The sequence below is a fragment of the Scyliorhinus canicula genome, chromosome 14 (assembly GCF_902713615.1).
Source record: "Scyliorhinus canicula chromosome 14, sScyCan1.1, whole genome shotgun sequence".
Taxonomy (NCBI): Eukaryota; Metazoa; Chordata; class Chondrichthyes; order Carcharhiniformes; family Scyliorhinidae; genus Scyliorhinus; species Scyliorhinus canicula.
Window position 1 is genome coordinate 60013001 of NC_052159.1, and position 25170 is coordinate 60038170.

General features: G+C 47.4%; 1 protein-coding gene across 6 annotated transcripts in view; it reads left to right on the top strand.

Moving 5' to 3' along the window:
* Nucleotides 1-24928, top strand: part of c14h11orf65 (chromosome 14 C11orf65 homolog) — a 102392-nt gene extending 77464 nt beyond the window's left edge. For 4 of the 6 annotated variants that reach the window (XM_038818461.1, XM_038818460.1, XM_038818462.1 and 1 more), the window contains 3 exons: nucleotides 2129-2299; nucleotides 16963-17018; nucleotides 24422-24928. In XM_038818461.1, coding sequence (XP_038674389.1) covers nucleotides 2129-2299; nucleotides 16963-17018; nucleotides 24422-24540 — 346 coding nt within the window. In that variant the 3' untranslated portion in view covers nucleotides 24541-24928. Of the gene's footprint in view, nucleotides 1-2128; nucleotides 2300-16962; nucleotides 17035-24421 lie in introns of all 6 variants that reach the window. The other 2 variants (XM_038818463.1, XM_038818464.1) reach the window with 2 other exon arrangements.
* Nucleotides 24929-25170: the final 242 nt, after the last annotated feature.

Below are 25170 nucleotides of genomic sequence, written 5' to 3' on the forward strand. Positions count from 1 at the left end.
AAAACGGGAAAAAGACAGAATTGACGACTATTTAGCCAAATGCTTGCAACATTCGTAAAAAAACAGATGAATCGATAACACAAATAGAAATCAATGAGAGTTATGTGATAGCCATTAAAGAGACATGGTTGCAAGGTGACCAGGGCTGGAACTTAAATATTCAAGGTTATTTGGTATTTAGGAAGGACAAGAAGAGAGTTAAAGAAGATGGGACAACTCTGTTAATAAAGGAAGAGATCAATGCAGTGAAAACTAATCTGATGATCAAGACATATAAATCAGTTTGGGTGGAGATAAGAAATAGCAAAGGAAAGAAGTCACTGGTGGGAGTAGTTAAAGGCCTCCTAACAGTAGCCACACAGTAATTCAAATTGTACATTCAAGAAATAACGGGGGGCTGCAATAAAGGTACTGCAATACTCATGGGTGACTTTAATGTTCTCATAGATTAGACAAATCAAATTGGCAAAGGTAGCATGGAAGCAGAGTTCGCAAAGTGTATTTGGGACATTTTCTTTGAACAATATCTGAAACCTATCAAGGAACAGACTATTTTGGACCTCGAAATATGTAATGAGACAGTACTAATTAAATACCTTATAGTAAAGAATCTTCTCAGCAAGAGTGATCATAGCATGATAGACTTCACAGTCAGTCTGAGAGTGAGAAATGTGAGTCCATAACTAGCGCCTTAAACTTTAATAAAGGCAATCATAAGGGTATGACGAGAGAGTTGGTTAAAGTAGACTGGGTAATAGATGAAAAAAAAGTGGTAGAGAAGCAGTGACAGACGTTTAAAGAGATATTTCATAACTCTCAGCAAAGATATAGTGCATTTAGAAAAGACGTCTCTACCAGAATGATAAACCATCTGCGGCTAACTAAGCAAGTTAAGGATGGTATTAAAGTGATTGAAAAGGCATACACTGCTGAAAGGATTAGTGGTAAGTCAGTAAAGGATGACGAAAGGAGTAATGAAAAGGGAGAAATTGGAGCATGAGAGAACACAAGCAAAAAATTTAAAAACAGACAGTTAAAGCTTATACAAGTTACATAACAAGGAAACGAGTAGTTAAATTGAGCACTGATCCCTAGTAAGAAGTTTTACAACACCAGGTTAGAGTCCAACAGGTTTGTTTCAAACACCTCCACTCTTTCAAAGGTGTTTGAAACAAACCTGTTGGACTTTAACCTGGTGTTGTAAGACTTCTTACTGTGCTCACCCCAGTCCAACGCCGGCATCTCCACATCACTGATCCCTAGAGCAGCATGAAACTGGGGAATTAATAATGGAAACTGAAGAAATGGCAGAGGCTTTGAACAAGTAGTTTGTATTCATCTTCACAGTAGAAGATCTACATAAAGCACCATAAGAATATTGAAATTAAAGAGGCTAAAGGGAGGGCAAAACTTAAAAACAATAACTAGAGAAAAAGTAATGGCACTACTAGCTGCGATGTTCCTTGGAACTGATGGCCTACGTTCGAGAATCTTAAAAGAGGTGGCTGCAGGGATAGTGAGGCATTGGTTGTAATCATCAAAAATTCCCTAGATTCTGAGAAGATCCCAGCAGACTTGAACTGCAAATGTGACACCTGTGTTCAAGAAAGGAGCGAGACAGAAAACAGGAAACTGTATGCCAGTTAGTCTATCATTGTTGGTCATTCAGAAAATGCTGGATTTTATGGCCCTCTACTGGGCATGTTTTTGGTGGGGGGGATGGGGAGATGTGTGTCTCTCCCCCGCCCCGGTGAAGTCCCACCATAATGCCTGTATTGTTCAGGTCACTCTTGTGGTCCTAATTCCACTAGTTGCTTGAGTCTAAAGAGGTGGGAGCAGCAAAAATTCCCACCAGTGATGCCATCCAGTTGACCTTTCTCCTATTACACAAGGCAGAAGGATCGTCCCCCATTTGGATTCATAACTCTCAGCAAAGATATATTGCATTGAGAAAGGAAGACTCGACCAGAATGATGCACCATCTGTGGCTAACTAAGCAAGTTAAAGATGGTATTGCATTGATAGAAATTCATGAGAAGTGTCTCCAACCCATTGCAGGTTTTGCAGTCACAATTCAAAAGAGCAGCAGGTCTCTGCTTTTCATGTTAATTTATTTAATGTCTTCCAGGTACCATGAGGGCATGTTGCAGGCCCGGACACTGGATCCAAATACAGCTCTCCTGGTGCAGAGAGCAACAGAAGGAGTAATCAACAGTGTAGAGCAGAATGGCCCTCATGCAGTCTTCGATTGGGAGGTGGATGAATTACTTGAGTGGACCAATGCATTGAATTTTGAGAAGTAAATAAACCTTATTTGGTTTCAATTATGCATAAATTATAGTTATAGCTCTTGGAACTAGTTAGGTCTACAGAGCACATCTTTATAATATGTATAAGGTGTTTAATTATAAATTGTCTTTAGAACTTAAAAACTATTTTATTATTGCACTCTCCTATAAATCATGTACTCCACAGTGATGACATTATAATAACTTTGAATGTAGTGAAAGGACATACCAGGTTTTCCCCTCGTTCTCAAGATTCTTGGTATCTGTTGTCCAGCGCGAATTGCTCTTGGAAAGGGCGTGTTGATCTGTGGGTCAAATTTATTTGCCTGTTTCGAACCATAATCCCTTGATGCATTTACCTGATAAGGACGTAAGAAATAAAAGCAGAAGGACCCTTGAGGAGGCTCTGCCATTCAATAAAATCAAGTCGCATCTTCCATTTTTCTTCCTGTCGCCCTGTATCCAAAAATCTGCATCTCAATCTCAGTCTTCAATATATTCGACGATTGAACATTGAACATCCACAGCCCTCATGGGTAGAAAATTCCAAAATTTCACAACCCTTTCAGTGAAGAAATTCTTCCTCATCTAATAATCTGTCAATCTAGTCTTTGAAATTTCAGTTAAACATCCAGAACCTTTTGGGGAGAAAATTCCACTGTCCTTCATATGAAAAATGCTTCCTGGTTTCGTTCCTGAATGACTCTACTCAAGATTGTGACCCTTTCACTTTAATTCCTACCAGAGGAAACAGCTTCTCCATATCTGAATCATTTTACACATCTCATTAGCCCATCCCTTAACTTTTTAAACTCAAGCTAACATGTCCCAAATTTACGTAATATGTTCTCATAATTTAACTTTTCAAACTCAGTATCATTTAGTTAAATTCACAGTGTTCCTTGCTCCAACTCCAGGCTATCCTTCCTTAGGTGTGGAGCCAAGCACTGAATGCAATACTTCAAATTGGATCTTTCCGGGCTCCAATAAAACTGAAGTATAACATCTTGTTTTGTATTCCGATCCATTCCAGATGACGGGGGAAATGATGGTGTTCCCACAGACTCACTGCCTTTGCCCTAGGTTAGACTTGCTGCTGAATAAGCTTGGCAACTTGCTGCAGTATATTCTGTATATCATATATACTGTAAATATCGTATCCTGGTAGTGGAGAAATTGGATGTTTAAACTGGTGGATTGGGCCTGCTGATCAAGTAGACTGCTTTGTCCTGGATGGTGTTGACCTTCTTGAATGCCACTGCAGCTGCACCCATGCGCAGTATGCTATCACACCTCTGATTTGAACTCTCCAGATAGTGAGAGCGGCTTTGCGGCCGGGATTCTCCGGAACCCCAGCCAAGTGTTGACACCGGCGTAAACACAGGAATGGTGTATGCCACCGTCAACGGGCCTTCTGACCCAGCAATTTTCTGTTTTTTAGGGGGCTGGCACGGCGCCTGAGTGATGTGTGCTGCTCCAGCGCTGAAAGGCGGCCCTGCACGGCCGGCGTGGGTCCGCGTATGTGCGACGGCCATCTCAGCGGCGGCGCATGCGCATGGTTGCCATCTCCGCGTCGGTGCGGAGCAACATGTCGGGACCAAACAGCGGGCCCACGCGGAAGGAGGTAGGCCCCCTCCAGATTGCGGCCGACCACCGATCGGAAGCCCTGATCGTGGGCCTGGACCCCGTGGAGGGCCCCCGGAGTCAGACCCCCCCCCCAACCAGGACGTCCACAGCGGCCGTGGGTCCGACCTCCCGGCGGGTGGTACCATGTTTGAACCATGCTGGCGGGACTTGGCGGGCGTTCGGCCCGTCGCCCGCGAAAAATAGCCCCGGGGGCCTGGGCTGCTTGAACCACTTGCCCAGTTTTGTTACTGAAAGTTTTTTAAAAATATTTTTATTAAGGTATTTGTGAGGTTTTATAATAATAATGCCATGAATATGGTACAATAAACATTTCCCCCCGCCCCATCCCAATCTTTACACACCCCAACCATGAATCAACAATCTGCACCCCCCCCCAGAATACTGCTTCTGCTGACAGTTTAATTTTCCCCGAGGAAGTCGACGAACGGCTGCCACCTCCGGCCAAGACGTCAGCCTGTTTCGCCCCCTGAACTCCCGGCTCTTCCGACACTCCAAAGATCGCCACCTCCGGACTCTGCACCACCCATGTTTTGAGTACCATGGTATTTGCCTTCGCGAAAATCTGCCAGAACCCATCTAAGCTTCGGGCATGCCCAGAACATGTAGACATGGTTTGCTGGGCTTCCCACGCACCTCGCACACCTGTCCTGAAAAACGTGCTCATCCGGGCCATCTTGAATTGTATCAGGGTAAGCCTGGCACATGATGAGGATATATTAACCCCGCCCACAGACCCGCCTCTATCTCTCCTCCTAGCTCGTCCTCCCACGTGCCCTTAAGCTCCTCCACTGGGATTTCCTCCGCATCCCAAAGTTCCTGGTAAATGTCTGATACCTTCCCCACTCCCACTTGTTGTGTTATGTTATTGCCAGTAACATAAGCTGCCAATTGATGTAGGCTCTGCTGAAAGATGGTCCAGACTCGGAAATAAGTTTAATGTAGTAAATGAACGATTAACAATGCTCTTAAATGAGTTTGACACTCTACTAATCTGCCTCTAGTAACTCAGTCTATCCTGCTAACTATACAAGCTTGTTCTCGACCATGTGCTAGGGTGTGATGTTGTTGATAATCTCTCCTGTCCTGCTCTCTTGGTTTCTGCTGGTGGAAGAGGCAGAGCCTGTGTGCCATGTCCTTTTCATATGGGTCGTGTAGTGCCCCCTTGTGGTAATGCCACCTCTGGGTGTTCTGATTACCCATTGGTTGCATGTCATGACATCTCTGGTGCTCTCTCCAGTGTTTACTTAGTTGTAGTGTATTTATATTAACCCCTTGTGTATATACAGTGATGCATATCACTACATCCCCCCTTTTATTGTGTTACATATTTTCTGTACTTCGTTGAAGGAAATTGTACAAAACAGGTAGATGAATGATGACGTACACGTTATGATGATATTGATGATTATACAATACCAATTAATATCAATGAGTCCAATCTTATGAATTTGTATGGTTGAGTTGTTTTCTTCTTCTGTTGTTGAAGTGGTGATGTTGATGTTGTCATTTCCTTGTGAACGTCGTCAGTGTTCTTGTGTTTAAGTAACCAAGAAGTCATCATGAGGTGTTTGAATGGTCGAATCACTTTGTTGTCTGCTTTAGACTATTTTTTTCTATGCTTGTGGTAGCGATTCTGTGTGTCATCTTTCTTGAAAGCTGGTTTGCTTGTTTGTAGTGGAGCAAATGTGAATTGATGAGATTTGTTGTCATGCAAATCTCTTGCCATTGTTTTGAGCTGTGCTGCTACATTGTCCTTCATGTGCAGAGTTGTACCATGTCGTACAAGTTGTTGTTTTATTGTTGTTTTTTTTGTTGTTTTTGGCGTGCTTGTCGCGCTCAATGGCTGTTCCGTGTGGATAATTTGAGTCATTCTCAAAGTTATTGGTGTCAGTGTCCTTTGTGGTATCTGATGCTTCATTGAGCGTTTTGACTTGAGGATTGTGAGAATGACCGGATGTTGCATTGATCTTGATGACATCACTCCTTTGTGGCTGTTGTGATTACTCTTTGATTCCTTGGTGTTCCTCTTCTGGAGTCATTTCAGGTTCACTTGAATCATCATTGGTTTCTTGATGCTCCTCGTCTGGAGTCAAAATCTTCAAGATTTCATTTTCTTGTGGATAGGCTTGAGTGGATGAGGTTTTAATTGACATGGTCTCACTGGACTCAAGAGTAGTATCACTTTGATTGTTGAGTGCCTCTACATACAAGCTGAGATCTGTCAGTCTCGCTGTGATCTTGCACATCCTGTATGGAAATTGTGATTTCTTCGTCACTTGTTTCACATACAGTGGGTAGACATTCAGTGTCTTCTTGTTGGTTAAATGAGCTGGGAAGACTTTCATAGTCTGCTGCTGGTTGCTCAGATAAGGTTGATAGACCTTCATGGTCTTGTTCATGATGGGCTTCACTATAGAGTCTTGAGTTGCTTCCATTTTGGAGTCTGTCAACGAGCTCTCTGTGGTGTCTTTCATCACTCTCTGTGTGGAGTCGGGGACTCTTCGTGGTGTGTGGACCACTGGTTTGGCATCAGGCCGCAGTAGAATCCTGTACTCGTACGGAAGTGTCCCATCCCGCTGAAGACATCTGGGTACTGAGTCAGGATGTCGTCAATGCTGGCCTGAGGATCCAGATGAGATGGCGTCATGGTGTAAACCCGTCAGATGAGATTCAGTTGCTTGCAGGCAAGGGCACCTAGCAGGGACGCCCTGTTTGGCTGAACAATCTCGAAGCGTAGTCTTGTCTGTATGTGTCGGTTGGACACTGTCGGGTAGCAGGACCCCAGTGCCTTAATTGCATTGCCAGTGTAGTCCTGGAGTTTGCAGGGAGCTGGAAGGAGCTTGGGAGCCTTCTTGATTCTCATGAAGTCCGACGGCGAAATCAGGTTGGCGGAGGCACCTGTGTGCAGTTTGAACTGGATGGGGCAGTGGTTGACATCCATCACTGCATTCCATTCGTCCTCGAAATCCACGGCAAGGATTGATGGGACTTTGCAATGTGCCCGGTGTGGCGTATTCGCGCTTCATGATGATGCCTTCTTGGTATGTGTTATCCAGGTAGTCATCGTCTGCATCTGTAGCACTGCCTTGATCAGAGTCATGCGTTTGGTGTCGCACACTCCTAATGCCAACTGAGTCGTTCAGTACTCGCTGTGTGGCATCGTTTTCTTCTTGTTCAATGAACAAATCATCTTCTTTGGTTTCAGATTTATCATTGTGCTCTTCACTTCGGGTGGTGCAAACTGCTTGTTCCAGGTTACTGCAGAGGTTATTTTCAACTGCTGGTAGAAGTTCAGGCATTGTTCTGTCTTTCGAGGTGAAAGAATTGTGTTTTGTGGCTTTAAAACTCTTCTTTTTAATTTTCGGACATTTCCCCTTTAAGTGGGTGTGGTCCGGGGCCTCTGACGACATGACGCTCATGGCGTCATGCATAGGACTCAATTGCGCATGCGCACGCCAAGATTCCTTTACTGTGTGCTCTTTTCGCAACTGCGCATGCGCGGTTTCTCGCGCATGCGCAAAACACCGGTTTGCGTCTTTTAGGGAAGTGCGCATGTGTGGAGTGGTCAGACTGCACACGTGCAAGATGGCTCTCATTTAAAACTGCCATCTTCTTTTGTTTCAACCCTACCCCTGCCTCATGGTGAGTATTCACGCCATTTTTACAGATTTTGTTTGTGTCCACCTCGCAGTGGCTGTCGAATTTGTCCAGGATGGTCTGGTATTTTGTTTTGTCCTGCCCTTCTGAGTATTGAAACGAGTTGAAGATCGCTATCGCATGTTCGCAATGGTGAGTAGAAGAGCTATCTTCCGAGCATCGGTCGCGCCATTCAGGTCGGATGTTTCCATGTATAGTTCGAATTTTTGTTTGAACGAACGCCAGCTAGCACTAAGTTTACCGGTGGTCCTGAGTTGATGAGGAGCCTGAATCTTGTTCATCGTGCCTGGATTCGGTTGCTGGTTGTCTCTAACCTTGCTGAGTTGAACTAGGGAGATTGAGCAGTCACTCCTGTACCATGTTGTGATCTCCACATCATGTTGTGTTATTTTATTGCTAGTAGCATAAGCTGCTACTTGATGTAGGCTCTGCTGAAAGATGCTCCAGACTCGGAGATAAGTTTAACGTCTTTATTGAATGATTAACAATGCTCGTAAATGAGTTCAACACTCTACTAATCTGCCTCTAGTAACTCAGTCTATTCTGCTATCTATACAAGCTTGTTCTCGACCATGTGCTAGGGTGTGATGTTGCTGATAATCAAACCTGTCCTGCTCTCTTGGTTTCTGCTGGTGGAAGAGGCAGAGCCTGTGTGCCCTGTCCTTTTTATATGGGTCATGTAGTGCCCCCTTGTGGTAATGCCACCTCTGGGTGTCCTGATTACCCATTGGTTGTGTCCTGTTCTAATGACCCATTGGTTGTGTGTCTGCATGTCATGCCATCTCTGGTACTCCCTCTAGTGGTTACTTAGTTGTAGTGTATTTACATTAACCCCCTGTGTATATACAGTGATGCATATCACTACACCACCCAGGTACTGGAGACAACTCTGTCCTGTATCCCCCGTGGTGGCATCAGCGGAAAAGCCGGAACCTGCTTTCTCAAGAAGTCTCGCACCTGCAAATACCTATACCCGTTCCAGCTGGCAATTCAAATTTATCCTCCAAGGCTTTCAAGCTGGGGAAGCTCCCATCTATAAATAGATCCCACATCCTTCTAATTCCTGCCCTTTGCCATCTCCGGAACCCACCATCCAGCCTACCCGGTACAAACCGATGATTATTATGAATCGGGGTCCAAACCGATGCTCCCTTATATTTCTTATATTTCCTCCACTGCCACCAGATTCTCAGAGCTGCCACCACCACCGGACTTGTGGAGTATCGGGCCGGTAAGAACAGAAGATGTGCTATTATCAGTGCTCCCAAACTTGTGTCTTTGCATGACGCCGCCTCCATCTGCTCCAATAGCGACCCCTCCCCCACTACCCACTTCCTAATCATGGCTATATTAGCCGCCCAGTAGTAATTGCAGAAGTTCGGCAGCACCAAACCCCCCCCCCCCCGACTGCGCTCCTGCAACACTTTCTTCACTCGCGCGGTTTCCCCACCCACACAAAGCCTAAATAATCTAATTCACCCGCTTGAAAAAGGCCCTTGGGATGAAGATGGAGAGGCACTTAAAGACAAATAGAAATCTGGGGAGGACCGTCATTTTCACGGTCCCATCTCTTAAAGTCCTCCTACATTTGTTCTACCAGCCGGGATAGGTTTAATTTGTGCAGTGCCTCCCATTCCCGGCCACCTGGATTCTCAGATACCGAAAGCTCTTTCCTACCATTCTAAGCGGCAGCTCTCCCAGTCTCTTCTCCTGTCCTCTTGCCTGGATTGCTAACATCTCGCTTTTCCCCATGTTCAATTTATACCCGAAAAATTACCAAATTCCCCCAGGATTCGCATTACTTCCTCCATCCCCTCCAACGGTCTGCAATATACAAGAGCAGGTCATCTGCGTAAAGCAAGACCCGGTGCTCCATTCTCCCCACCCCCCCCCCCCCCCCCCCATCCCCCGAACCAGCCCTTTCCAGTTCCTAGAGGCTCTTAACGCCATGGCCAATGGCCAGAGCAAACAGTAGCGGGGAGAGGGGGCACCCTTGCCTCGTCCCTCGGTGTAATTTAAAATACCCGACCTCAGCCGGTTCGTACGCACACTCGCTTCTGGTGCCTGATAGAGCAACCGCACCCAGTCAATGAAGCCCTCACCAAACCCCAGTCTTCCCAGCGCCTCCCACAGGTAGTTCCACTCCACCCGATCAAAAGCCTCTCCGCATCCATCGCTACCACCACCTCCATCTTCTCTCCTGAGAGCATCATAATAACATTTAAAAGCCTTTGAATAGTGGCTTTGAGTTGCCTGCCCTTTACAAAGCCCGTCTGGTCTTCCCCTATCACCCCAGGACACAGTCCTCTATCGTTGTGGCCAGTATCTTAGCCAGCAGTTTGGCATCCACATTCAGTAGAGAAATTGGCCTGTATGACCCGCATTGCTCCAGATCCTTCTCCCATTTCCGGATCAATGAAATCGAGGTCTGCGACATTGTTGCTCATTAAATGTCCTCACCAGCAGTGGGCTCAATATCTTTGAAAACTTCTTATAGAATTCCACCGGATAGCCGTCAGGCCCTGGGGCCTTGCCCGACTGCGTGCCCTCCAGCCCCTCGATTATTTCCCCCAATCTCAATTGGGGCTCCCAGCCCTTCCACCAGATCCTCATCTGCCCTCGGAAACCTCAACTGATCCAAAAACTGCCTCATCCCCTCCACCCCAGCTGGGGGTTCCGACTCATATAATTTACTGCATAAGTCTTTAAATATCTCATTCACCCCCACTGGGTCCAGGATAATATTCCCACCCCTACTCTTTACTCTCCTTATCTCCCTGGCCATCTCCCTTTTTCTGAGCTGGTGCGCTAACATTCTGCTTGCCTTTTCCCCATACTCATAAATCGCCTCCCTTGCCTTCCTCAACTGTTCCACCGCTTTCCCTGTAGTCAACAGCCCAAACTCCGCTTGTAACCCTCGCCGCTCCCTCAGCAGCCCCCGTCCAGGGCCTCCGAGTATCTCTTGTCCACCTGGAGTATCTCCTCAACTAACCTATCCCTCTCAGCGCGTTCTGCCTTTTCTCTGTGGGCCCGTATTGAGATTAATTCCCCTCTGACCACTGCCTTCAAAGCTTCCCAAACCGTCGCTGCAGAGATCTCCCCTGTATCATTTATTTCCAGGTAGTTCTGGATGGACTTGTTCATAGAACATAGAACATAGAACAGTACAGCACAGAACAGGCCCTTCGGCCCTCGATGTTGTGCCGAGCAATGATCACCCTACTCAAACCCACGTATCCACCCTATACCCGTAACCCAACAACCCCCCCCTTAACCTTACTTTTTTAGATCACTATGGGCAATTTAGCATGGCCAATCCACCTAACCCGCACATCTTTGGACTGTGGGAGGAAACCGGAGCACCCGGAGGAAACCCACGCACACACGGGGAGGACGTGCAGACTCCGCACAGACAGTGACCCAAGCCGGGAATCGAACCTGGGATCCTGGAGCTGTGAAGCATTTATGCTAACCACCATGCTACCGTGCTACCCGCCCACAAATCGCTTTTTCCGCTAGCAACCCCACATCCAGTCTCGACAGCGGGCACTGCCCCCTCTCCACACTAACCCGTACATCCACCCAATGTGGGGCATGATTCGATACTGCAATTGCTGAGTACTCAGCATTCACCACCCCCGGTATTAGCGCCCTGCTCAGAACAAAAAAGTCGATGCGTGAGTATACCTTGTGGACATGGGAGAAAAAAGAAAACTCCTTCGCCCTTGGCCGTGCAAATGTGTCTACTCCCCCCATCTGTTCCATAAACCCCTTCAATTCCTTTGCCGTGGCTGGCCTCCTCCCTATCTTGGATTTTGACTGGTTCAATTCCGGATCAATGACTGTTAAAAGCTCCTCCCATAATCAGGCTATGTGACTCTAAGTCTGGGATCTTCCTTAACACCCGCCTCATAAATTCCACATCGTCCCAGTTCGGAGTATATATATTCACGAGTACCACCCGCACCCCCTCCAGCTTCCCACTCACCATTATATACCTACCCCCTTTGTCTGATACGATTCTCCCTGTCTCGAATGCCACTCGTTTGTTGATCAAGATCGTTACCCCCCTGGTCTTTGAATACAGCTCTGAGCGGAATACTTGGCCAACCCACCCCTTTCTCAATCTCGTCTGGTCTATAACCTTTAGGTGCGTCTCTTGTAGCATTGCCACGTCCGCCTTCAGCCCCCTCAAATGCGCAAACATGCGAGCCCTCTTGACCGGCCCATTCAACCCACTGGCGTTCCATGTAATCAGCCTGGTCGGGGGGGGGGGCTTCCTTCCCGCCCCACCGCCCCCCGCTTGCCAAATAGCCATCACCCTTTTTAGGCCATCCTCCAGCTCGCGCCCTCGGCCTCCTCGAGCCCCCCCCCTCGGGCATTCACCATTCCCGGCCTCCCTTTGTCCCCTCGTAATAGTTCCTCCCCGTCAGCAAAGCAGCTCCCCCTTCTCCCCCCCCCCTAGCAAAAGGCTGTCCAGGGGCTGTTTAGCTCACAGGGCTAAATCGCTGGCTTTGAAAGCAGACCAAGGCAAGCCAGCAGCACGGTTCGATTCCCGTAACAGCCTCCCCGAACAGGTGCCGGAATGTGGCGACTAGGGGCTTTTCACAGTAACTTCATTTGAAGTCTACTCGTGACAATAAGCAATTTTCATTTCATTTCAACAGCACTAGAAACTCAACTCCCCCAAGTCAAGCTCCAGCTTAACACCTGCTCGCCCCCCACTGTGCTTCCGTGAGTCAGCTTACCCAACTGACTTGATAGCACCTGCCCATGGCACCAAGCAGTCTGTTTCCCCATTGTTCTCTCCCCTCTCTCCCCACTTGGACAAACATATTCAAAGCATCATATTCCCCAGTAACTAAACATCAGAAAAAACAGTGAAAACACAGCCACTTTAGTAAAAAACAAAACAAAGTAGCCCCAGAAACCACCCCCCTCTAACCAGCTCCCTGCAAAACAAAGTTAAAAAAGCAGCCCCTTATTACACATAACGCTACTTGTACCTATACAGCCCGGCACAACAAATCACCACAACAGTACTCTCCAAGGCTTCAGTGTCTTTTAGTTTACCTCCAGTCTTTTTTCTTCAATAAAAGTCCATACATCGTCTGGTGTTTCAAAGCAGAATTCCCGTTCCTCATGTGTGACCCACAGATGGGCTGGGTACAGCATCCCAAACTTCACCCCCTCTTAAGGAAGGCCATTTTTGCCCAATTAATCCCAGCTCGCTCTTGGCCAAATCCGCGCCCAGGTCCTGATAGATGCGCAGCTCACAATTCTCCCACTTGCTGCTCCGTTCTTTCTTGGCCCAGCGCAGAACATGTTCATTGTCCAGGAATCGGTGCAAACGTACCCCCATTGCCCTCAGCGGCTAATTCGCGAGGGCTCTGCGTGCTCTATCCACTTCCAAGGGCCGAGGGAACGCCTCAGCCCCCATCAACTTCTCCAACATTTCCGTCACCCACCTAAGCCCTCACTTCCACCCCATCCCAATAACCCCTCTGATGTGACCATCATTTCACTAGACACATGATTGGAAGTAAACTGTGGTTTAATAGTCTTACAACTGAGCCAGCCTGCGACCAGAGGAACTGAGAGCAGGCTTACGGCTGCAGCACTTTATACTTCCGGTTAGTGGGAGGAGCCATGGGCGGAGCCATGGGGGGAGCCAAGGGTGAAGCCCAGTACAAACTCCTCATCGCCCCCTATGGGCAGATCTGCGCAATGGCTCACATACAGAGCCCACAAGGACATAATACAACGCAATGCAATACAGTGTGAATTACAATGCAGTATAATTCACCACATTCACCCCCTGTAAAAAAATCAAGTCCGGCGGGGGTGACGGGTCTACAAATTGAGTCAGTCCGGTGGCTGAGTCGTCCTTTGGGATCGGCGGAGCACCGGGGTTGCAGCCTTTTCGGGTGGCTGGGTGGTGACGATCGGTGTGGTATGATGGTGGACTCCGGGGGTGATTCGGCCCGAGCTTCATTCCTGACCGGTGCAACGGGGGGGGGGGGGGGGGGGGGGGGCGCAGGAAACCTATAGGCACGGGGGCACCGAGCGTGGGCAGGGAACCTATAGGCGTGGGGGCGCAGGGCGTGGGGGGTTGGGAGGAGTGTAGTGAGAGGGTACCTCGGCAGTGGTGGATCCAGCAGGCGCCAGGTCCCGGAGGGAAATGGTGTCCTGACGGCCGTCGGGGTATTCAATGAAGGCGTATTGGGGGTTTGAATGAAGTCGTCACACTCTCTCTACTAGCGGATCTGTTTTGTGTGCCGGACATGCTTCCGGAGGAGAACCGGGCCCGGTGTCCTCAACCAGGATGGGAGCGAAACCCCCGTGGTAGTGCCCCTAGAGAAAACAAATAGTCGTTCGTGAGGGGTCTGGTTGGTGGCGGTGCACAGGAGGGACCTAATTGCATGGAGCGCGTCGGGGAGGACCTCCTGCCAATGGGAGGTCGGAAGATTACTGGACCGGAGGGTCAGTAGGACGGTCTTCCAGACCGTCGCGTTCTCCCTCTCCACCTGCCCGTTCCCCTGGGGTTGTAGCTGGTAGTCCTGCTCGAGGCGATGCCCTTGTCGAGCAGGTACTGACGCAACTCGTCGCTCATAAAGGACGAACCCCTGTCGCTGTGTACGTAGCTGGGGAAACCGAACAGGGTGAAGACACTGTGCAGGGCTCTGATGACTGTGTGGGAGGTCATATCGGGGCACGGGACGGCAAACGGGAAGCGGGAGAATTCGTCGATGACGTTCAGAAAGTACACATTTCGATTAGTCGAGGGGAGTGGCCCTTTGAAATCGATGCTCAGGCGTTCAAAGGGCCGGGATGCCTTTACCAGGTAGGCCTTGTCTGGTCTATAGAAGTGCAGTTTTGCACTCCGCGCAGATCGGGCAATCCCTGGTGATGGCTTTGACCTCCTCGGTGGAGAAAGGCAGATTTCGGGCTTTGACGTAGTGGGCGAGCCGGGTGACCCCCCGGATGGCAGAGGTCATTGTGGATAGCCTTCAGGCAGTCGTCTTGCATGCTGGCGCACATGCCGCGGGACAGGGCATCTGGGGAATCGTTGAGCTTCCCCGGTCGATACATAATATCGTAATTGTAGGTGGAGAGTTCGATCCTCCACCACAGGATTTTATCATTTTTAATTTTGCCCCTTTGCAAGTTGTGAAACATGAAGGCAACCGATCTTTGGTCGGTGATGAGGGTAAACCTCCTACCTGCGAGGTAGTGCCTCCAGTGCCGGACGGCTTCCACAATGGCTTGAGCTTCCTTTTCGACTGAGGAGTGTCGAAGTTCCGAAGCGGAGAGGGTTCGGGAGGAGAAGGCGACTGGTCTCCTTGCCTGATTCAGAGTGGCGGCGAGAGCGACCGCTGAGGCATCGCTTTCCACCTGGAAGGGGACGGATTCATCCACCGCCCGCATGGTGGCTTTGGCGATGTCCTCCTTGATGCAGTTGAAGGCCTGGCGGGCCTCAGCTGACAGTGGAAAGACTGTGGTCTTAAATATTGGGCGGGCTTTGTTCGCATACTTTGGGACCCACTGGGCATAATAAGAGAAAAATCCCAGGCACCTCTTGAGGGCCCTGGGGCAATGAGGGAGAGGAGCATATCACTGTCCACATTGACATCCCAACTGCACCAAGATTAAAGAGGGAAGTCAAGAGGACGTTCCCTGAGATTACCTGTACTCTACTGAGACGCCATTTGCTGAAGCCTCTCCATTCAAACACTGCTGCAAATTTTCTAATAGCACACCTCTCTCTCTCCCTCCCTTTTTCTCTTGCTTGTTGTCCTCACAGTGACAGTTTTTTTTGTTTAGAGGAGGAGGGAGAGAGGGAAACACTGAAGTAGTGTTTGGGGTTTAACTGTTCCTTGACGACAGCTCTTCCACATCCCACTTTCTGGAAGCACTGACCACCCGATGCAAATCTTCCCCGCAACAGCCAATCAGCATCACCGCTCTGCTGGACTTGCTGTATCTGCATGCTTGCCTTTTGTGATTTATGCATTAGGTTACCCAGATCCCTCTGTATCTCAGAGTTCTTAAATATCTCACCACAGATTATATGCTTTTTTTATTCTTCCTGTAAAAATGAACATTTTCACATTTTGCCACATTACACTCCATTTGCCAGATCTTTGCCCAATCATTCAACTATGTTTTTTTGTAACCTCTTTATGTCCTCTTCACAACTTACTTTCCTGTCTATTTCTGTGTCATCAGTAAATTTGACAACCATCCTGTCAATCCTTTCAGCCAAGTCATTTATATAAATTGTAAATAGTTAAGGTCCCAGCTCTAATCCCTGTGGCATGGAAGAAGACTCATTGATACCTACTCTCTATTTTCTGTTACCCAGCCAATCTTCTAATAATATAATATGAGCTTACATTTTTTGCAATCGCTGATGTGGCACTTTATCAAAAGCCTTCTGGAAATCTAAGTACAGTACATCCACCAGTTCCCTTTTATCCACAGCACATACTACTTCTTCAAAGAACTCCAAGTAGTTGGCTAAACATGATTTCCCTTGCACGAAACCATGTTGACAGGGTGGCATGGTGGCTCAGTGGTTAGCACTGTTGCCTCACAGCGCTGAGGACCTGAGTTCGATCCTGGTCCGGGTGCCCGTGTGGAGTCTGCACATTCACTCCGTGTCTGCGTGAGTCTCACTCCCACAACCCAAAGACATTCAGGGTAGGTGGATTGGCCACAGTAAATTGCCCCTTAATTGGGAAAAAAATTAATTGGGTACTTTAAATTTATAAAAAAAAACATGTTGACTCTACCTGATGATCTTGAACTTATTGAAGTGCCCTGCTATAAATTCTTTAATAGTAGCTTCTAACATTTTTCCTACCACCACAGATGGTAAGCTAAGTGGCCTGAAGTTTCCCGCTTTCTGTCTCCTTCCCTTTTTGAATAATGGACTTCCATTTACTAGTGAAGAAAAAAAGAGGGAATAAGACGTCCCACCGATCTGAGAAAGACTGAATTAGAATACAAGATTGAGAAAGACTGAATTAGAATATAAGATTGTCCAATGGTTCCTTGTTGAGTTGAGGCCCTTATCAAATAGTCCATTGGTACTGAGAAAAGATACACTGGCTTTAATAGTATTTGTTAAACATAAAAAATGTGTTACAATGGAAAATGTTAGAGGAGCAAGAGATCATCTGTTAGCTGACAAGCTATTCCTTGCATTCTATTTAGAAGTGCGAAACAGTTGGCAGAAGAAGCTCACTAGAATTGGAGCAATACTTTAAAATAGACATCGGACTACAAAAGTCTGCCTTGTACAATATATAATACTCATAACGCATCAGAGGAAATCATGAAAGAACAATGATTTCTACTTTTTCAGGTATCTAAATGACTGGATGGAAATTGCTTGTAGCAGCTCTTCAGCAAATTTTCAAGGTACCTCTACATTCATGTAAGATTTCTCTGTATGTAGTAATAATTGTACTCCAGATATTAATTTTACATAAATATATAAAATATCAAAATAGAATACCAATTGAAAATTGTAAATAAGATCATTTAAAACAAAGTGTAAGCAGGCAGTTCCATGCAACTGGGAAAATCCCAATTTTGGGGTATTTGATAGTGAATTGTATGTAAAGGAGTTGAGGACCAGCAGAATATATTTTATATGTAATCATGACTAATAGAGAAGTAAACTTTAATTGTTCTTTGACTTTTCTCTTAGTCTGTTGTTATGTGCTGTGGGTTAACTTCTTGAAAATTAAATTTTTAAAGAAAAATCGTACTTGCAATTAAGTACCAAGATTAAAGAGGCAAGTCAGGAGTAGAAATACTGACTGAGATCAACTGCTGTACCTCAAGTGTTACCCTGGCTGAGAATCGTTAACTCAACACAGATCAACGATGGAATCCATGATTTCCTTGCGTGCAATGCTCAGTAATACACCATGTGATTAATTTACCCACAAAAGTTAATTGTTTACACTTGCATTACAGACTGTTCTAATTCATTATGGCCCTCTGAATCTAATATTTGGTGTATTATGTATAAAGCTTAATGTGGCCCTCCAAAGACACCAATGAAGATGTAATGGGATAATCATAGCCAAATCTTTGTTACATAGACATGGAGCAGGATGTTCCTTAGGGCTACACTTGCTCAAACGCTGACTTCTTAACTATTTATGAAATAGTCGATAAGCAATTTTCATCTATGGGCAAACTCCTCCACCGTCCCTCTCAAGTCGAACTTGATCTTTTCCAACCTGAGGAATTCTGTGAGGTCGCTCACCAACACCCATTTTTGGTGGCTCCGAGTCCCTCCATTCCAGCAAGATCCGTCTCTGGGCTACCAGGGAAGCAAAGGCCAACACATAGACCTCTCTCTCCCCCTAAAAAAGTCTTTGGAATAAAAATTGGGAGGTTCTGGAACACAAATAAAAACATGGTGAGAATCGACATCACAGACTGCACCCAACCCGCCAATGGCAACGGGAGCATTTCCCAACTCTTAAAATCCCCCTTCATTTGCTCCACCAGTCATGCCAGATTCAATTCTGCTCCCATCCCCGCGCCACCTGGATGCTCAGATATCTGAAACTCGCCCCCACTACCTTGAACGCAGATCACCCACCCTCCTCTCCTGCCCCCTCTCCTGGATCGGAAAGACCTCATTCTTCCCCATGTTTAACTTATACCCAGAGAACCGGCCAAATTCCTCCAATATGCCCATGACGCCCCCAATACCTTCCAGTGGGTTTGATATATAGAGCAATAAATCATCTGCATTCCCTCCACCCCGGCCGGAGGTGTCCATATAGCCTCTTGTAAAAGCCCTCAAATACCCTATTCAAGCCCCCCCCCCCCCCCCCCCCCCCCCCTCCCCGGCCTAAGACCATATTTCCCCTCCTATACTTCACTTTTTTGATCTCCCTCACCCCTCCTGCTTCCTCAATTGGTGTGCCAACATCCTGCTCGCCTTTTCCCCCTATTCATAGACCGGCCCCCTGGCCTTCCTCAGCTGCCATACTGTCTTATCCGTAGACACCAGTCCAAATTCCATCTGGTGTTTCTGCCACTCTTTCAGCAGTCCAGCCTCCATGGCCTCCGAATAGCTCCTATCAATCTGCAGGATCTTATCCACCAGCCTCGCCATCTCAGCCCGCTCCTTTGTGTCCCTATACGCCCGTATTGATTTAAACTCCCACCCCCCCACCCCGACCACTGCTTTCAGCGGCTCACCCGTATCATTCAGCTCCACATACCCCCGAACAGTACCTCTCACCCGCTCACAAACCTCCTCAACAGCTAATAATCCCATATCCTCCATTGCGGGTGCTGCCCCGCCCCCCCCCCCCCCCCCACTGCGGGGATTGGGCACAACCCCCCCCTCCCCCACTCCCGATCCACCTGCAAATCCACCCAATGCGGCTTGTGGTCTGAGACCACAGTCGGCGAGTACTCCGAGCCGACTACCCCCTCCAACAAAGTCTCATCCATCACAAAGTACTCAATCCGGGAGTACACCATATGCACATGGGAGCAGAACAAAAATTTCTTTGCCCTCGACCTTCCAAACCTCCAGGGGTCCACTTTTCCCATTCGCTCCATAAACCTTTTCAATTCCCTCGCCACTGCCGATACACGGGACCCTCCCCAGCCGAGGATACGACCGATCCAATTTCAGCTCAATAACCATATTGAAATCCCCTCATTATTGGCCGTGGCGAGTCCAGGTCCAGGATCTTCCCCAGCACCTGCCTCATGAATTCAACATCATCCCAGTTAGGGGCATAAACTTTCACCAGGACCACCGCCATCCCCTCCAATTTCCCACTCACCATTATGGACCTTCCCCAAGTCCGCTATTATATTCCCCACCTCAAACGCTACCCACTTATTTATTTTTTGTTTTTTGGGGCAGCAGGGTAGCATGGTGGTTAGCATAAATGCTTCACAGCTCCAGGGTCCCAGGTTCGATTCCCGGCTGGGTCACTGTCTGTGTGGAGTCTGCACGTCCTCCCCGTGTGCGTGGGTTTCCTCCGGGTGCTCCGGTTTCCTCCCACAGTCCAAAGATGTGCGGGTTAGGTGGATTGGCCATGCTAAATTGCCCGTAGTGTCCTAATGAAAGTAAGGTTAAGGGGGGTGTTGTTGGGTTACGGGTATAGGGTGGATATGTGGGTTTGAGTAGGGTGATCATGGCTCGGCACAACATTGAGGGCCGAAGGGCCTGTTCTGTGCTGTACTGTTCTATGTTCTATGTTCTAAAACATTTTATTGAACCATTTATAATTTTAACATTTAAACATTCTAAACAGCAGAGCGGACCGACACACACGACATCGCAATAACATATCCAACTTCCCCCCCACCCTACCTCCTGACTGCCTGTATATTAGATTCCCTATCATAACAATAATAATAATATAATATAATAATATATTATTATTATTACATTAAAATAATAATATAATAATAATAATATATCCTTACTCTACAATGCCATTCCTCCCCCCCCCCCCCCCCCATCCCTCTGCTGACGGTCAGTTTTCCTCAAAGAAGTCGATGAACGGCTGTCACCACTGAGCGAACCCCTGAATTGAACCTCTTAAGGCGAACTTAATCTTCTCCAGCCTGAGAAACTCTGCCATGTCACTGACCCACACCCCTGACTTTGGAGGCTCTGAGTCCCTCCATCCCAGCAAAATCCGTCTCCGGGCCACCAGGGAGGCAAAGGCCAAAACGTTGGCCTCTCTCCCCTCCTGGGCCCCCGGATCTTCTGACACCCCAAATATTGCCATCTCTGGACTCGGAGTAACCCTCCCTTTCAGGACCTCTGACATGACGTCCGCAAATTACTGCCATACTCGCTTATTTATTAGGACCGCCACAACACGCGTCTTCATATCTAACCCTGAGTGGAAGACCTGACGTACCTACCCTTTCCTTAGCCTGGTCTGATCCCCGGTTTTCAGGTGTGTTTCCTGCATTGACTCTGCTGACTCCCCCTGCGCTCCCGTGAACTAGCCCACCCAGCTGGCCCGGCAGCCCCTGCCCATGGCATCAAACGTTCTAACCACCCCACCCACTCACTCTCTCAGTGCAAACAGCAATAATAATCAGAAAGAAAGAGAAAAAGGAGACTAACCCACTGAAAAAAGGGGACACTCACACAGCACGAGCCTCCAGAATCTCACCAGCGACCTCTGCAAAAAAAAAAAGAACGATCCCTGAGTGAAAAAAAGTTCTCTTCTGACCTCACGCCAGAGAAACAGGAAAATAACAACAGTAACAGTAGAACAAGAAAAAACTCCCCAGCCAGTGGGGCAGAGAGAACCAACATCCCAAACACCTCCTCCAAAGTTCAATGTCCTCCTTCTCCTGCCAGTCCATTGTCTCCAGCAAACTCTCCAATAATACTCGCGACCATTCTGGGTCACCCAGAGGCGGGCCGGGTACAACATCCCGAACTTCACACCCTTCTTAAAGAGGGCAGACTAAACTTGGTTGAAACCCACTCTCTTCTTGGCCAGTTCTGCACCCAGGTCCTGATATACCCGGAACTCATTGCCCTCTCAGGTACATCTCCTCATCTACCTGGCTCACCTCAAGATCCTTTCCTTATCGAGGAATCGGTGCAACCTCACCACCATCGCCTTTGGTGGCTCGTTTTCCTGCGGCTTCCTCATCAGCCTCCCGATCAACCTCCTGGCGCCAGTTGATGGCCCCCTTCTCCAACAGCTTTGCCAGCATTTTGGCTACATAAAAGCCAGCGCCCACTCTCTCGATGCCCTCTGGCAACCCCACAATCCTCAAATTCTGTCTCCAGGTGCGGTTCTCCAGATCCTCCACTTTCTCCTTGAGCCGCTTCTGGGTATCCCTCAACATCCTGATTTCGGCTGGCAACGAAATAAGATGCTCCTCGTGCCCCCCCACCGTCTCCTCCACCTTCTGGATCGCCCAGCTTTGGGTCTCCAACCTCAGCTCTACCCGGTCACTCCCCGCTTTCAGCGGGTCTATCGTCTTCGCCAGGTCCTCCAGAACTTCCCTGCTCTCCTGACTGAGCTTTTATTCAAAAAGTCCACCAGCTGCTCAATCGACTATTGGGCTGGGAGGGCTGACCCCTTGCTCCATCTTTCCCTCTGTCGCAGGAAGAGTTTCTTGTTTTTGCAGCTCCTTTCTTCTAAAACCACTTCTGGTCCACTAATCCAGTCACCGGTGGAGTATAGTCTCCCTCCACCACTCCTGCACCTTTCTATTTCAAATCATCCGCCCGCTAAACAAAACCGCCTCGAGCAAGAGCTGCCAAATGTGCGACCACTCACTCCATGGCCTCCACCGAAAGTCCTCAAACACTGCATTTCAATTAATTTAAGGCAAAATCTCCTTCTTCCTTTTGCAAACTTCTTAAGTATAATTCAGGACTGATGTGGTAGCGGGAGTTTTGCTAGAGTGGTTGGGGAGGATTTAAACTAAAATAGCAGGGTGATGGGAACCTATGCAAGGAGTCAGAGGAGGGGGAATCTGAAGAAAGATGTTCTTGCTATAGATAGAGTGCAGCGAAGGTTTACCAGAATGATTCCTGGGATAGTGGGACTGGCATTTGAGGAGAGATTGAGTCAGTTAGGATTATATTTGCTGGAGCTCAGAAAATCAAAGGGGGATCACATAGAAACCTATATAATTCTAACTGGACTAGACAAGGTACATGCAGGAGGATGTTTCCAATGGTGGGGGTGTCCAGAACCAGAGGGTCACAGTCTAAAGATGTGGAGCAGGCCGTTCAGGACTGAGGTGAAGAGAAATTTCCTCATCCAGAGAGTGATGAGCCTGTGACATTCTTAAAGTCATAGAATCCCTACAGTGCAGAAGGAGGCCATCCGGCCCGTAGAGTTTGCACCAACCCTACCTAGTAACCCAGTAATCGCACCTAACCTTTTTGGAACTAAGGGACAATTTAGCATGGCCAATCCACCTAACCTTCACATCTTTGGACTGTGGGGGAAACCGAAGCACCTGGAGGAATCCCATGCAGACACTGGAAGAACGTGCAAATTCCACACAGTCACCCAAGGCTGAAATCTGACCCAGTCCCTGGCGCTGTGAGGCAGCAGTGCTAACCAGTGTGCTAACATGTTGCTGCCACAGAAAGTACTTGAGGCCAAAACATTGTTTTCAAGAAGGAGTTAGATGTAGCTCTTGGGGCAAAAGGGATCAGATGATTTGGGGGGGAAAGGTGGGAACAGGCTATTGAGTAGGATGATTAGCTATGATCATAATGCATAGCAGAACAGGCTTGAAGGCCAAATGGCCTATTCCTCCTATTTCTATGTTTCTATGTGGTACATGGGATAGTTGCTGAAACAAATCAATTGGCAGATAATTGTGTCAACTTCATTGGAATCAATGAGCATAACAATGAAATAAACAAATTGCAATTTAAGACCAGGGCCATGATTTTCTGGGTTCATTTGCCACAGCGCAAATCCCGTTATGGCCGCTAACTCTCTCTCGAGAGGGGCGTTACGGGATTTGTAAGGGTGAGAACTCACTTTGAGATCGCCCCCCCCCCCCCCCCCCCCCCCCCCCCGCTGGCCCGGTCAGGGGCGATGTATTCAGCTTCACACTGAATTTTAATATTCATAAACGGCTTAACGCCTTTGCTTCAGGGTCGTCAGATATTCCTTGGGGGCAGAAATCATTGCTGGTTTCCAAAATTGGAAACCAGTCATAATGGCCCACACCTGGAGCTCAAAGTGGAGTATAGCACCCAGATGGTGACATGGCCGGGTAGTGCCCTGGCACTGCATACATGGTAGTTGTGGGCAGACTGAAGGGTTGGGAATGTTCCCGTTGTCTGCTGGGGTACCTGATGCCTTGGGAGTGGGGCCTTTGACTTCATTTTGAGATTGGGGAACCCTTTAAAAAAGGTGCCCCGATCTCCGAATCCCAGTTTTTCTGTTGAGTTAAGTGCCCCCCAGTTGCCTGTGTAATCCTAGCCAGCACTTTGAAATTACCGTTGGACTTGTCTAGAAAAGGCAGCTGTGAAATCAGTGGGTTTCACACTGCTTTTCCCGCCTGATCCAGCACTCTGTGCAATGTTTGTGAAATTCGGCCGAGTATTAAGATATATAAACATCCCAGATAGCTGTGTCATGTAGTCAGTTTCCTGAATCGGTGTGTATGAGGCAGACATTAGTGAACTTGTTTTTAGAGTAAAGGAAATGTCAGGAAAGAACAATAGCCAATGAATGAAAGGCTACGGACAAAATCTACAAAATCATTTTCACAATAAAATATGGGACGTGATTCAGCGGAGATAAATTAAAATCGGCTTTTGGCCTCGTTTGGCAGGGTGTTTCTTGGTGGCTGCAGTGTCGAGATTCACCCCGATATTCACTGGCACTTTGCCAGTTCTTTGGGCCTCAGGAAGTTTCTCCCAACGAGACAACACTTGAGTCAATTTCGCAGTTCGGGGCGCCATTTGTCCAGCAGCCCGATCTCTGCACCCCACCCCCCCATTTCAGGCCCCCCACCCGCTTTATTGAACCCCCGTCACCCCCAAAACTATGTTGAGGCCCCTGGAACCCCCATCATCCCCCTCCAATGAGAAATGCACCCACCTGGCCCAACCCCTAGCAGTGCCAACTTAGCACCTGGGCAGCCTGGCACTGCCAGCCTTGTACCTTGGCAGTGCCACCTGGACACCCTGGCACATCAACTCTGAGGGTTACAATTAGCGCTTCTATTTGATCTGCTCAAATAGAGACATTTTGAGGAAAAAATATTCATGAATCAAGTTATACATTAAATTCTGTTCCTCAATCTATCCATAGGCACAAGATGCTACGCTGCGGAGAATGATCGTGACAATCGAGTTAGACAATGTGTGATGAATACCTATGTCACGATGCAAGATGCTGCTCAGTGTGCCAAGAATAAATACATTGACTGATCACCAAAAACTATTATAAGCACAAGTCTACGATAAAGAAAATGAACAAAGGAGTTATTTTCCTGGCTAAAAATAGATGTACAGTTTCAACACTAAAGAATTACCAGTCATCCTTTATTAAATGGTCTCATGAATCATTTGTCATGTACAATTGCCTAGCACACTATTTTTGACAGGTTCTGGCTTAAACAAAATCAGTGATACTGATGTCATTTATTCAACAGTGAGTCAGTAGCAATATCTGTTGAGGCACTTAATCGCCTATAGCATTATAGATATTCTAGTGGAATATATTGTGGAACATGTAAACAGAACTGTATTTGCACATTAAAACCAACACATCTGTACCACTGGAACTGGAGTTAAAATAAATAAATTTTATCAAGCATTCTGGTCCCCTTTGGTTTGTGGATGGATTGAAGGAATAATTTATTCTAGCTCTATTCCCACATAATTTTGAACATACTGGACCTCTTAGCATTATAATAATTATGGTTGTCATCATATTGATGTTGTGCTGAGTTTAAAGCCTCCTACAGGTATATAAAGTAATGCAAGTATATCTTATGATTACACTTTTACAACCTGATGTTGAAAGTAGGGAAATGTGGGAAAAATAGGGGTAAGAGC